This window comes from Zingiber officinale, chromosome 1A (genome assembly GCF_018446385.1).
Source record: "Zingiber officinale cultivar Zhangliang chromosome 1A, Zo_v1.1, whole genome shotgun sequence".
In the NCBI taxonomy this organism is placed as follows: domain Eukaryota; kingdom Viridiplantae; phylum Streptophyta; class Magnoliopsida; order Zingiberales; family Zingiberaceae; genus Zingiber; species Zingiber officinale.
In genome coordinates this window covers 12518053-12533735 of record NC_055987.1, presented here as the reverse complement: position 1 = coordinate 12533735, position 15683 = coordinate 12518053, and the positions used below count along the sequence as shown (strand labels likewise).

The 15683-nt window shown below is 38.7% G+C and overlaps 1 protein-coding gene across 1 annotated transcript; it reads left to right on the top strand.

Annotated features, from left to right (window-relative positions):
• Positions 1-189: 189 nt before the first annotated feature.
• On the top strand, positions 190-1811 carry LOC122000019 (serine/arginine repetitive matrix protein 1-like). The gene has a single exon (XM_042554601.1). It carries the CDS (start codon positions 544-546, stop codon positions 1621-1623), a length of 1080 nt encoding a protein of 359 aa, XP_042410535.1. The 5' UTR covers positions 190-543; the 3' UTR covers positions 1624-1811.
• The last annotated feature ends 13872 nt before the right edge of the window (positions 1812-15683 follow it).

The window sequence follows — 15683 nt, the reverse complement described above, 5'->3', positions numbered from 1 at the left end:
TTAAAAATAAAATTAATTTTAAAAATAAAACTAAATAAAAATTTTAAAATATATAAGTATGAATAAAAAAATTAAAAATTAAAAATATATCAGTATGAGTTAAAAAAAATTAAAAATAAAATCAAAAAATTTTAAAAAAAAAAAGGGAAAAAAAGATAGAGGGTAGAATGGTCATTTTCGAGGGGGGGAGGAAGGGGGGTGCACGTGTGGGGGAAGCAATTTGCTAAACAAAATCCTATTATTCAGCTTCTGTTTTAAGATATTTCTCTAAAAATAAAAATAAAAATTGATAATTTCAATTAGTTTTATTGCCTATCACATTACAGACCTCCAGCTTCTCCTTCGTAAATATTTATTTATTTATTTTTTCTAAATATAAATATTAAATTGTTATTTGAAACCAATTCCTTTGCTATTTATAGCAAACTGCGGCGCTTCTTTCGCAACCTCCCTCCTCCGTCCATCGCCGCTCTTCTTGTGTCTATTTATATCAATTTCCTTGATTTTCTCCTCTTGAGCGATTCGAAACGAAGAGGAACTGAGATGGAGCTCGGTAGCCCTAACAATGGCGAATCCCTGGACTGCTCCCCTGCGCGCGATCTCATTGGCAACTCTAATTCCGGCCCTGGTCCGGATGCGCCCAGTGGCTACTTCTTCAGCTGCCCCGCCAGCCCCGTCCACTACGTTCTCTCCTCCCCTCCTTATTCCTTCTCCTCCGACGCCGCACCTTCCCGTACCACAGTCGACGACGGATGGTCTGCAGGCCCCTTCGAGTTCGACGGTGCCGTCAGCGGAGGGACGATGACCTCCGCGGACGAGCTTTTCCTCGACGGCCAGATCCGCCCCTTGAGGATCTCCTCGCACCTTCTTCGCCCTCAGCGCCTCGCGCCTCTGCTGGATGGCGACGAGGAGGAAGGAGAGCTGACCGCGGAGGAGGAGGAGGAGGATGGAAGGTGGAGAGGAATGAGGTCGCGGAGCAGATCCCCACACCGAAGGACTAGATCCATGTCCCCCCTTCGAAGCCCTCGGTTCCAGTGGCAAGAGGAAAAGATGGAGAAGCAAGAAGACGCGAACGAGCTCGAAGTTCTCGACAAAGACCCGAAAGAAGCAGCGGCGGAGACGCCGCCGGAATCCGAGCCATCCTCCCGCTCCTCCTCCACCTCTTCCACCTCCCCCGGCGGCAGGAGCTCCAAGAGTTGGATCTTTCTCAAAGATCTCCTCCTCCACCGGAGCAAAAGCGAAGGGAGCGGCGCCGACAAGGATAAATTCTGGCGCTCGATCTCCTTCTCCCCGTCCGCCAAACCAAAGCCCCAATTTCCGAGCTCCTCCGCCTCAACCCCGGCGTCAGTCGCTTCGTCTCCGGCAGCAGCAGAGAGGATCAAGCCACGGTGCTCGAAGAGACCGACGAACGGGGTATCAACGAGGCGGAGGCCGCCTGCTGCGTCGCTGTCGCCGCACGAGAGGCATTACACTGTTCGCCGCGCTCAGGCGGAAGAGATGAGACGCCGGACGTTCCTGCCGTACCGCCAAGGCCTGCTTAGCTGTTTGGGCTTCAGTTCGCAAAGCTACAGCAACGCCTTCGACAGCCTCACCAAGGCCCTCAATCCCGTCACCTCACGGTAAACACTAATCAACCACCCTTTCTCGTCAAAACGGAGAGTTCCATATATATTTCAATATTTGTACATTTTTGAGGAGTTGAGGGAACCTACAAACCACACCATGAGTCTGTATCCTCAAATTAAACCGAACCGGGACGCCGAATTATTTTGGTCCAATAGCATTTCGCTACGGTTGTTGAGCAGCAATTAACCATCGATGTACCGTGTCGCATAACGGCATTATTACATTTATGCCAGCAGTACCGGCCTTTCCGTGCACGTGAGGTGTCGGAACTCGGAAGAAATCAAACATGTTAAAACAATAATATGGGAGGAAGGGTTTAGGGAAGGGAAGGGAAGGGAAGGGAAGAAGGAGGGAATAGAATTAAATTAAATGAAAAATAGCGGTCCCAATCTGACACCGTCCCCTCTCTCTCCGTTTCAAATGATATTTTTATATTTTTCGTTTTTTCTTTTTTCTTTTTATTATTTTTCATTTAATTTTATTTTTTAATTAGTTTTATTTAAAAATAGCTCAAGTATATTTTTAATTTATTTAGTTTTTATTTAATTGTATTTTTTAATTAATTCAATTTATTATTTTTTATCAATACGCTAATTTTTTAATTTTATTTAATTTTATTTTTCAATCAATTTTGTTTATTATTTTTTATCAATATTTTATTTTTTTATTTTTATATAAATTTTATTTAGTTTTATTTTATAATTAATTTTATTATTATTTTTTTAAGTTTTATTTTTTTTATTGATTTTATTTTTTTAATCAATTTTTTTTATCAATTTTATTTTTTTGAATAATTTTTTATATGTTTATAATCTTTTGTTTATTTTTAGTTATAAATTTTAGGAGTTATTATTTGTAAACATTTTAAAAAGTATAAAAATATGGATCAAAATAAAAATTATATATTTAAAACTAATAAAAATACTAACAATTAATAGTGAACACATTCATAACTTAGGAACAAACATTTTTTTTCAAATGAAGTATACATGCAATAATACAAAAAACACAGAAATATATATAAAAAAATTAATCAATATTGCCTTCAAATTCTGCTCCCAACTCGTCTGGTGGTGGTGTACCTATTACTTCGTACACAAATGAAAACGTGTCCTATAACGAGTGATCTATCCTTTAACTTTATACGATGAATGTTGTCATCACCATGTTGGAATGGGTGGTATAGGGTAATGAGGATGTAAGAAAACTTGTACGAAGTGATTGTCAACATGAGCAATAACTATTTCTCGACGCTCTTGGTTTGGAACTAGAGGAATTCTTAATGGCAAGTGAGTAAAACAACTCCCAACATTTTCACCAAATGTATACAGTACAAGATTGTACCTTGATACGATGACAATTCCCAAAGGCATAGAGTCAATCTAATACATTTCTGGTACCCACGGCTCGAACCAATTCAATGAGAATAATAGATTGGTTACTAATTTTCGATCTTGATAAAGTTGATCATATATATCCTTATTTTGTTGAATCTCTTCTATAAGCTTGAATCGTACTTGAAACCAACCTTCTTCACCATACCCAATTAGTGCAGCTATTGCCCTGAATCCACAATGACCATCAGGTTGAACATCAACAGTGTGAGAAATATAACGTTGTAGAGGCACAGGTAATTTCTCAATATAAGTATCATGGATGGGTGGAACTGGAGAGTAATCATGGGTCGTTTGAGTATTGCAAACCTTTGACCCCCTTCCACGTCTTCCTCTCTCTCGAGATGTTGCAGTCAGTTGAGAGACCCTAGATCCTGAAGTAGATGCATCTGCAAAAGAAGGTATGCGACGTCCACTTTGCTTATCTCTACCCGTAGGTCGACCTCTATGTTCTGTGTTGTATGAAGGGGCTCGCACTATACTTTGAGATGGATATATCATATCGAAAAACTTGTCTATCATATGCTCTCGCATATGTGAATCCATCCTATTTAATATCTTAACAACGTGGGATACCCTGTTAGGTTGTGCTTCCTCGCCATTAAATTGATGTACGTGCATCGACAATCTCCTCTAATGAGCGTTGATACTCTGAAGTGGAATTGGAATGGAAAAGTAACGGTAATGTGCAAGATCATGCTGCATGGCAATCCGTATACAATTTTGATAGAACAGTTGCATCTGCCGACTAGCTGGTGAGATGCTTCCTCAATGCATTTTAGTTGACCAGAAATCAACTCTATTGCCTCTAATGAAATCCGACACCTTATTTGACTGAAAATGTCATCATGTAAATGTTGATGGCGTGGAATGTTGAGAGATTTCTCGAACGACTTCTTAATATCCCCGAACTGAATTCTCAACATCTTATGTATTTTTTCAAAAGATGTCTGTAGGGATGACATGATATCTCCTAAATATAACTCAAGTTTCGCATGTGCAAACTCTGCTCTGTAATAAAAAAATGCATTGTGTTTTAATACTGAAAAGAATTGAAATAGTATAATAATGAACAAAATTTAAATAATAAAGCTATAAAGTGACTATACCTTTGATTTGAATTGCTCCCGATGTGCATACATGTATCAACCCATGCTAAAACAAATCGCTCTTTGTAAGAGTGTAACCATGTATCCTAAAGGTAATTTAGAACACCCTCGAATCGTTGATACTCCTTGCGCATGACATCCCACTTCTACTGGTAAGACCATTGTATCGATGAATTAATGAGTGAGTGTCATGATGTATTAAAATGCTACCACTCCAGACCAAGTATAGGAGTGCATTTCTTCATTACGCACTAGCTTATGTGCCAAATACAAAGGATGTGACCTGCATTGGGAAAACATGTTTCAATGACATTAATAAGCGCTAAATCTCTATCTGAAACAAACACCAATGGCAACGATGTCTTCTTTTCAACCATCCACTTCTTTAAGGTACCTAATGCCCATGTCAGTTGCTCTGCCCTCTCATTACTAAGATATGCAAACATAAGTGAGTAAGTTCGCATTATGAATGTGATACCCACAACCTCCAATAGTGATATTCGATACTCATTGGTCTTGTATGTGACATTAATGATCAACACAGACGAAAAGTTGACAGACGACTCTAGACTTTTTGGATGAGCCCAAAGAATATCCGTGATTTCGTTGGTGTTTGGATTTGTACGGTAATTATGGAGGTATTCTTTCTTGATTAATTGTTCCAAGACATACTGAATAGAATTTAGACCGCTCCGTTTAACGGATTTATTTGTGAAAACGGCATTGTAAATGCTTTTGATCCCCGTAGTATTTAACGGGTCTCTTTCCTTCAAAATACTAAGAATTTCACGAGGTGTGGTGTTGTTGGCCATGTCGATCACAAATTCTTTCTCTATTCGTTTTAACCTATTCGAGTACTCATGACCATCAATATATTCTGCTAATTGATGATTATGAAAATCACAGACAATCCTTAAACCCCACATCACACCATCTGGAGGTATTAGTATACCTCGTAGCTCAAATGAGCATTCACATTTTTTAGTCCCAGCATTTCTTTTTAAGAATTGCCCATCAACTAGATATCGTGGCGGTTTATACTTTCCACCTCTTTCACACATAAGATGATACTTTGGTAGCTTGCCACCTTTTAAATTAGCAGAATTTTTAATAACTACTACAATATCATTTTTCAGACCAACTGTTTTTACCCAATTTATCATATATTCTCTACTTTAAAATATCTATATAAAAAAATATAACAAAGACGTATAAGTATCACATTGCCAATCTTAATATAATTTCTCTACTTATAAAATAAATAATGAATATGCATAAAATAATAATAATAACTAACCTGATTTGTGGTAAATTCGACTGTATAATCGTGATTGTTGTTGGAGATATCTCCACTAGGAACATCATTCTCAATTGACTAACTATCTGAAAATAAACCCAAATAGTCATCCATAGTTTCCTTCTATGAATTACGAAGAGTAATGACTAAGAAGATAACTATGTTTCAGGAAGAGAGAATAAGAGGTTGAGAGGGAGATAGCAGTAGAGGGAGGTGTGAATGAAGAGGGACTAAATATGAAGTGTGAGAGGAGGATTTAAAGGGAGATGTTTTGACATGTGTTAAGAGTTGAAGGGTGAGTAATTTAAGGGGAGGGGAGGTTCTGACATGTGTTAAGAGTTGAAGGGTGAGTAATTTAAGGGGAGGGAATGTTTTGACATGTGTCAAGAGTTGAAGGGTGGGTAATTTAAGGGAAGGAGAGGTTCTGACATATGTCAAGAGTTGAAGGGTGGGTAATTTAAGGGGAGGAGAGGTTCTGACATGTGTCAAAGGTTGGAGAGAGTAATTTAAAGGGAGAGGAGTATTTTGACATATGTCAAGGATTGGAGGATGAGTAATTTAAAGAGAGTGAGGAGTTCTGACATGTGTCAAGAGTTGGAAGTGGGGTCATTTAAAGAGATGAGAGATTTTGACATGTGTCAAGGGTTGGAAGGGGGTCATTTAAAGTGATGAGAGATTTTGACATGTGTCAAGGGTTGGAAGGGGGGTAATTTAAAGGGAGGGGAGGTTCTGACATATGTCAAACATTGAAGAGGGATAATTTAAAGGGATGGGGTGTTTTGACAGGTGTCAATGGTTGGAGGATGGGTAATTTAAAGAGAGTGAGAGATTCCGACATGTGTTATATGTAAGGGTTGGAGGGAGAGATGATTTAAAGGGAGAGAAGGTTCTGACATGTGTCAAGAGTTAGATAAGGGTAATTTAAGTATCGAATTAGGAAGATAATTTAAAGGAAGGGAGAGATTCTAACCTATATTAAAAATTATATAAAATAAAAAAATTGATAAAAAGATAATAAACAAAATTGATTAAAGAAATAAAACTAAATAAAATTTTTTTTAAAAAAATTAAAAATAATAAACAAAATTAATTAAAAATAAAACTAAATAAAAATTAATATATATATATATATATATATAAGTATTAATGAAAAAATAATAAACAAAATTAATTAAAAAAATAAAACTAAATAAAAATTAAATAAACTTAAAATATATATAAGTATTAATGAAAAATAATAAACAAAATTAGTTAAAAGAATAAAACTAAATAAAAATTAAAAAATATATATATGTATTAATGAAAAATAATAAACAAAATTAATTAAAAAAAATAAAACTAAATAAAAATTTAAAAAAATTAATATATATATATATTAATGAAAAAATAATAAATAAAATTAAATAAAAATAAAACTAAATAAAAATTTAATAAAATTAATATATATATATATATATTAATGGAAAATTAATAAACAGAATTAATTTTAAAATAAAAATAAATAATTTTTTTTTTTAAAAAAGGAGGGATAGAAAGGTCATTTGAGTGGGAGAGAGAGGGGAGGGGGAGGGGGTGGGCGGTGTCATGGGGGAAGAAATTTGCAATAGAGATGTAGGATCAAAGCTGATGAAGTTTCGTCGTTCCATATTTCATTATATCTTTATGGCTTGTCCTCTCCCCTATATGCAAGGTGAAGCTAACAAGCTTCAATGTGCTAATTTTTAAGATCAGTACCAATATATTGGAGCTAATTTATATAAATCAGCTCTAACATAGTGTTAATACATATAAATCAGCACCAACTGTAAACTAGCACTAATTACAAATCAACACCACAGTTAGCGTTGATTTGTACAAACCAGTACTACATTAGAGTTGGTTTGTAGAAACTAGCTCCAACATGCTAGTGCTAGTCTTTAAAGAAGATCAACACCAATGTGCTAATGCTGGTCTTCAAAGACTAGCACATTGAGTTGGTCTCCAATAGTTGGTATTGGTTTGTATAAATCAGTAATTGTTGTGGTGTTAGTTTGTACAAATCAGCATCAGAAATCAACTCCAACATGCTAGTACTGGTATTTAAAAATCAACACAAATGTACTGGTGTTGGTTTTTAAAGACCAGCACATTGGAGCTGGTCTTTAAAGATCAACTTCACTTTGGTGCTGGTTTGTAAAAGTCAACACCATCTTGAGTGTAGGAGAGAGAAGAGAATTGTATGTAGATGAGAGAGATTTAAAAAAAAAAAGATTTTGGCCATGTCAGATCGCACACGATGGATTTAGCCCATAGATGCTCACATAAAAGTATATATGTATAGGGATGATCCGCTGCCCACTGCCCATGCACAACTCAGACACGTTGCCCACATGGTAGCTACGCCCACATGGGAGCTCATCCTTAGTCGCGCACGGTATCATGTACACAGGGGTGGGTAGTAGATCACCCTCATTGTCACGGGTGGCATCTACCATGTGGGGTCCTCCCTCTCAAGCACTCATGACAGGCTTGGACACCCACTGTGTAGCATAACAGGTTGCTCTATATATATATAATAGTGATATTCTACGCGACTTATGGTTCTCTATTATGCATGACAGGTGCTCGAGGCACCTTAAGCGTTACTTTTTCATTATTTTAATTTTTTTTTATTTAACCCCATGAGCGTGTTATTTATTTTTATTTATTTGCTTTTGTTTTTTATTTTTAAAAATCAACCTTTCTTTAAATCTTAAATCCTAAATATGTATAATATACGTTGTGAGCATTTAAAAACTTTTAGGATTAAATTTTTTTTTAGCTTGAGTAGTATAACCTAACCCCTAAACCCTAGAGGTAAATTTAATTAACTTAATCCCGGAGTAAAAAAAAAATAGTAGGCGCCTAAATATATACCTCGTGAGCATCTAAAAATTTTTAATATTAATTTTTTTAACTTGAACACTACAATCCAATCTCTAAACCCTAAAGGTAAAATCTAATTGACTTAACCTCGAAGTTAAAATAAATAAATAAGCTACTAATCAAATTCAAGTGGCTAAATTTTAGGCATTTTGATTGGATTCAGGCGCCTGGATTCGATCTAGATGCTCTAGTCTACTCGTCCAAATATATATATATATATATATATATATATATATATATATATATATTTGGACGAGTAGATCAATTGGATTGATCCCGTCCAAAATCAAATGAAAGTAGTTGGCTGGAACGTGATTATGATGTTGACCAAACAAAGACTCCAAGTTGCCCTACGTGTTATAAAGAGCTTTAGTTGCTGGATCAGGAAAGGGGTCCCTAGCATTGGCCCTCTGACGCTCAAGTCAGTAATTAAGTAGATGGATAGTGGAATCAACAGTAGCTACAAGTGTCCAAAAAATATAGCATCGTATACTTGTGCCTATAGATGGAAATCCCTTTTTATAGTACCCTATAGTATCTTTGCATGAATCTCAAAGTATTTTCCAAAAAGATTAGACCATAAAGAGAGTCTGACATCTTTTCCAAAATGGGCCTGCAATCTTTGTGATTGACAAGGTGGAAGCTTCGAATATGCAGAATATTCTATGTCCTCCGTGTCACAAAATGTAAAAAAGAAATACGAGGCCTATGAGCTACGGGGCCCACAATAACCTACTTTGGCCAACCAACCGAATTACTAGAATAGTCTGAATGACCATTCCTCTCAAGGGGTACTCAGTTGCCTTTTATGAATACGATCAGAGACTCGATCTTCACTCAACTTCTTCAGTTGAGTTGGAAAGCTTAAATAGATTGAGTGTACAACTGGTCTGATCGATTAGACCACTCTGTCGTGCTCATTCACTATGTTATTTCTGAATCAGAGATAAGGCTGGCTCGGCAAAATGCTGACTTGGCTTAAAGCTCCATGAACGTCGTGTGGATGGGTATCAGACCCGACCCTCAGTCCGGTCGACTTAACGGCCCAGTCGGCTATATCTCAGCCGGAGCCATCATCTACGCTAGCCTCATAGGTTGACACTTGCCCCAAGGCGTAGCACAGACGATAGGCGCATGACATCTCTAGCGTAATAGTCAGGGGTCGATTTACAAGAACTGACGACCTGGAGTTTACCCCACCATGTGTCTGACGCCTATATACCTTCATAGTGCCTCCCTCCATATCTGTAGGGCCGACACTAGGAGGTCTGTTAATGTAGCAATCTATATTTTTCAAAGGTTGACACTTCCTTGACTTTTACCGCCTTGCCATCCGATCCTCTTGACTTTGATCCAACTCAGAGGCCCTAGCTAAATCGTTGCATCACAAGTCTTCCCCTCAAGTCTAGTCGAAGGAAGCTGCAAGTCTGACTGACTAGGCTATGGTGTTATTTATGCTTCTCGCCCTCTAATCGAGCATTCACTTGCCCCTAATGGGTGTTATATTTTAGTTGCCAATGTTCGAGATTCTCTATTTCCCAATCTAAACGTCGTTCATCTTAAGTTGATGAAAAACTTGGTAGTTGCTTCTTTTTAGTCCTTTGTTTCCTAACCGGATGCTCCTTGTACTATTGCTCAGCCTAAGCTGATTTCACCTTGATATCTTGGAAACTGAGTGAATCACTTACCATTAATGTGCGACATGCTGATCATGATTTTTCATCATAAGCCTACAGATTGTCTCCCATCGCTCATAAATGCTCCATATTATTTATTACCACATATTGTATGCTTGTGCTGCAGAATATTCAATGTGATAGACGACTGTTGGGATTTGATGTGACAGCTACCTATTCAAATTCATTAAGTCTCGCTTTCCCAAGCCCTTGATCAAATGGCTCTTCGGCATTCCCACTAAGCTTTTTAAGGTTTGTTGCAAACGATGTCATTTTCGTGTTTCTTTTACATCTTTTTCTTCACTCCCTTACTTTCTGTTTGCTATCGTCGATGATCTTTTCAACTCCTATTCCTTGTGTAAGTCTATTTTTCTTTGTCCCTTTCTCAACTTTCCTCCCCTCCCATGGCTTCTGGTCAGCCCGTTGCAATTCTAGGACTCTGGTACACCTCAGTCACCTCCAGTTTCAATGGCGATGAGATAGATGAGATGCATCGCTCCTATTGTATTCCTCCCTCCTATCACTTTGTAATCCCTTTGGGCTTCGATCGCTCCAACCTTCCTCTAGCCAGCTTCGTCATTTTTTTTAAGGACTAGTTTATGGCTGGCCTCTGCTTCCCTTTGCATCCCGTCGTTTCTAAAATTTTCTCTTACTTCCACATCCCTTTACAAGAACTAGCGTCTAACTCCATTAGGTTAGTACTGTGACTTATAATCCTTTTCCGACTGTATCGAGGCTTCGTCACTTTCTTTAAGGACTAGTTTATGGCTGACCTCTGCTTCCCTTTGCATCCCTTCGTTTCTAAAATTTGCTCTTACTTCCACATCCCTTTACAACAACTAGCGTCTAACTCCATTAGGTTACTATGACTTATAATCCTTTTCTGACTGTATCGAGGCCCTTTACACCCACACGTCTTCCATTATTTTTATTATCCAAAGAAATCTGAGTCGGGCATCTTCCTTTTCCAAGCTTGAGTGGGCACTGTCTTTTTTGATAAAATACCCAGCTCTAACAAAAGCTGGAAGTCTCACTATTTTTTCCTCCGATCGGACCAACCTTTTACTTTCCCAATCAAATAACAAATGAAGTTGTCCAATTCTCCCGAGTTAAGCAAGTATAGATGGGAGTTGGTTTTCCTGGAAGCCTCCACACAACTAGTTGGTTTAAAATATCACATCTATAAGTTGCTAACTGAGGGGGTGCTATACATGTTTGGATTAAGTTTCATCCGAACTCAACTTCTCGACAGCTTTGGTGAGATTTTCCTTCTTATAACTTTGTTGGATCTAACTGATTTTTCTCTTTGTTATGCAACTAGGACCATATGGAAGGCTTGGCTAAGTGATTCCACTAAGTTAGCCAATGATGAGATAGAGGCTTGAGGAGTTGCCGAGCTAGAGAGTCACAGATTGCTGTCGATCGACCCATCTAATGAGCCAATCGGTGAAGAAGAAACAAGTTGGATAGCAGGGAGTGACGTTGTTGCCAACACAAAGGAACTACCCCCACCTCGGCCATCCCTGTTGCTAGAAGTTGTCCCCTCTTAGTCAACTTTTGCGGAGCCACTGATCCACTGACAACACCACAAGAGGCACCTAGCGGTCACACTAGTCCGATCAGCTACATCTTTCCCCAAGCTTTTGCTGCAACTCGAGCTCCATCAGAACAAGTGGAGAGCACCACTTTGGTGACCCCCGAGGTTGCAACTAACTAGCCTACTTCAACCTCCTCCGACTAGACACCCTCCCTTTCTGCAATGCTGATCGGAGCTGCTCCAGCACAATTGATCGCCTTTCTACTACCGCCCCAGCCCAACTTGCAATGCCCATATTGACAATACACTTAAACACTACCGCCAAGTTCCTGACTAGGTCCATCTCGGAACCCGATGAGTTGCGCAGGCATAGACAGATCACGATCATCCTTAGGCTGCCTACTGACGAATGGTGTTACCTCGACCTGAGCAAGTTGCGCGCCCCAGAGCATAAAATTAAAATTCAAGGCTCATTGGTTCAAACTTGGGTGGATGCTCGAACACAAGCAACAACAAGATCACCAAAGGAGTTGGCCGATCACATTAGTTAATACTCCACTAGGGTGAGCTCTCTTGTCACTCAAATACTTATATTCTTCAATGTGATTTAACTAATCCTTCTTTTACTTTGACAGTTTTGGGTAGATGGTTTGGCTATGTGCCAAAAATTGGCCCAGTTGAGCCACGAGTATAAGCTTTTGTAGGACTTAGTCAAGGGAGTAAGTACAACACAAGATTTGGTCGAGCGATTGTCTGTAAAAGTGGCTCAATTAAGGAGAGAGCTGGACATTCAGTGGGAACAGTTGCTGGGGTTTGAGCGGGCTCTCACTATGGAGAAATATAAGAACCACGACCAGGTTGTCCAGCTCGAAAAGCTTATGAAGCAAGCCCAAAACTACGAGTCACACCTTGACTCAGCCAACACAAGAAAACTTAGGGCCATCAAGAACCTGGATATCAAAAACAAAGAGGCCCAAGTTTTGGCCAAGAAGCTGGAAGAAACAAAGGTTGCTCTCCTCACCAAACAAATTGGTCGAACGGTCGAATAGGCTTCACAGGAGCTTCAAGTTGGGGAGCATCAATGGGCCCTTGCGACTAAAGACGCCGAGTTAGAGGCTCTGAAGGCCAAACTGGAACCTTTTAAGGTTGAATTTTCCAATTATAAAAAAAGAGAGCTCGATCGGCTAGAGGCTTTTAGAGTCGAATACCTACGCTCCTGAAATATTAATCAAATGCTAGCTAATTAGACCACTAAAATGTCCAGCCATGGTGTAGACAAGGTCGTCAAGTAGTTGCGGAAGGGGGTTACTTGACCATCGAGGTCCCTCACAATTTCATCAAGCACCATAAGATCTTTAAAGATATTCCACTGGGTGCTTTCCTTGATTTTGTTTTATATTCTTTTTAGACTTTCATCCAGAGAATGTAAAAAAACTTAACCACTTATGCCTCTCAACTATGTACATTTTCTTTTATAACCCAGAAAGTTTTCATGCCTCAAATATTCTCAAACTTTCCTTATTTTTCCCTGCCTTTTCTTTTATTTAACTTAGCAGCATTGTCTCACCCTTTCATAAATAATATTCGAACACCCATCTGCTTAGATAAGAATCACATAGACTTTCTGAGAGACTTTGGATGAGTAGTTTCATAATCAAAATGTCTAGGACTTAGTCGTGAGAGAAAACTCACTTACAATTCGATCGCCATGAGAGTCTGGGACTTAGTCATTTCCACTTGCATTTGCCTATATTCATTGAATGAAAATATTTACAACTTACATAAATTTAGTACAAACGTGCTTTCAAGTTCGATAAGCTATAGATGATTTGCACTTCAAGGTCGGTCCAAGTTTTTGCTATTTACGTCTTGAAGCTAATATGGGCATCGTAGGCCATCCGATCAGATGAAATTCCTCCTCGTAGCAGTGGATTACTTCTCTAAATGAGTGGAGGTCAAGCCACTAACTAAGATAAAAGAGCAGATGGTCATCAAATTTCTATTGCAAAACATCGTGTGTTGGTTTATTATTCCTTATAAGATTATTTCTGATAATAGAAGACAGTTCCAAGGGCGGAGGATCAGAAAATGATGCGTGAGTTACAATATTTTACAAGCTTTCACTTCTATGGCTTATCTTCAAAGCAACGGTCAGACAGAAGTTACCAACAAAGAAACTATTATAGGACTCAGAACCCGGGTTGATCATCTTGAAGGAAGTTGGGTCGATGAACTCCCGAGTGTATTATGGGTTTATCACACGATGCCTCAGAAGGCCATGGGCATAACCCCTTTTCACTTAGTGTACGGAGGAGAGACAGTGATACCGATGGAAATTAACGTTGAATTTGACTGGAGACAATTTTATGATGAAGGCAATTTCGATCGGCGCCTTATGGAGTTGAATCTTATAGAGGAAATCAGAGACAAGGCAGCCGCTCGGTAATGACCTACTGACAGAGAATAAAGCAAAGTTATAATTGAACGATTATTTCAAGATCTTTTCAAGTTGGTGACTTAGTGTATAGAGAGAGAGAGGGGGGGAGGAGGAGAGTGAATCATGTGTATTTTAAAAATGAGTCTTTTCCATTTTATAAAAATCAAGTGCACATCAGAATTAAACTAAATAACAAAATAGAATTGGAAAAGTGAAAGCAACATGGTCGGTTTATTTGGTTTGGAGCCTTCAACGATTCCTACTCCAAGACTCAGGTCCCTTGGACCTATCAATGGACAATCCACTAATATCTTCTATGGATAAACTCTTGGTAGAATAATTGAGTACAAATAGAGAAATAAGAAAGTGTAACAACCCTATACTTTCCTTAGCAATAAAGTAAATGCCTTTCAAAATAAACGTTACCCAACACAATGGTGTTGAAGTGTGGAAGCTCAGGTGTTAGTGTTGGTCTGCTGGCAACGTTTAGACGTAGATGAGTAGTAGAATAGCAGCAACACGAGAACGTAGCAGCAAAACAGTTGAGGGTTCGTGTAGAAGATTTATAATTTGAGTGTTACCGCTGGTATCCTTTTAAATAGTGTGGAGGTGCCTCTAACAACCCGAGGCTCCTCTGACACTGCTTATCTGATCCATAGTCCTCAACTTCTATCCACACAATAGTGCCTCCAATACACTTTGAGGCGCCTCCAACACACTCCGAGGCATCTCCATTGCACTCCAGGTTGACTTCCCATGCTGAAACTCTATCCTCAAACTTTATCCACGCAAGGGCGCCTCCACCCTATCCAGGGTGCATTCATTCAGCTCTGAGGCCCCTTGACCACTATTTATCTGAGACTATTTTTTTAAACTTAACTCCTGTAAATATATGTTAGTCCAAAACAACAAATAACCTATAAAACAGAGTTAACACAATAAGATAAAATTATTAATTATATTATTTTTTTTCTAAGATCTGGATCTAGTTATGGTCTCAATTTAGAATTCAAAAATGAATCTAAGTTGGACCAGCACCTACAGTCCCGTTAGGACTTGTCCTCACTGGATTACTTTCCTCCGGTACTTATCTTACTTATCAGTACAGACTTATTTGACATTGAACCCACTAGGACTTTATGCCAGATGTCCCATCTAGACTTTAGCCAATTGTTAGGTCCCATGAACCCAACTGGATTTCCTGCCAGATATCAACCTATTTAGTTTTCCCGTGCCATTTATCAGGTTCTCCAAACCTAACTGGACTTTAATCTAGTGTTAGGTCTCATCAAGTCTTTCAGTCCTGCATACTTGGTAAATAGGATAAATCACAAGTCTAACTTTAACCTTTATCATACATCAAAAGCTGAGTTTGATTTTTAGTACAAATTGTACCTACAACTTCTTCCTCCCCGACTTCAACTTTTTATCCTCAACTTCAAGGGATTCCACCTGCTTAGCTAGGTCATGCTTTGCTTGGAGTTTCTCTACTGTCCTTTCAGCTAAGACCCCGCTTAGTTAGTTGATCTCAGCCTGGGCTATGGTGGAGTCAACTCTTAGCTTCTTCGGAGAATCTCCCACTTTTCCATGGGCGTCTGCCTCTGAACTGCTTCCAAGACCTGGTCGGAGGGTGCTTGGGCTAGTTGAGCCTCCAATTCAGTTATCCAAGCTCGCATTTTCTTGACAACCTTATAGGGCTTCAT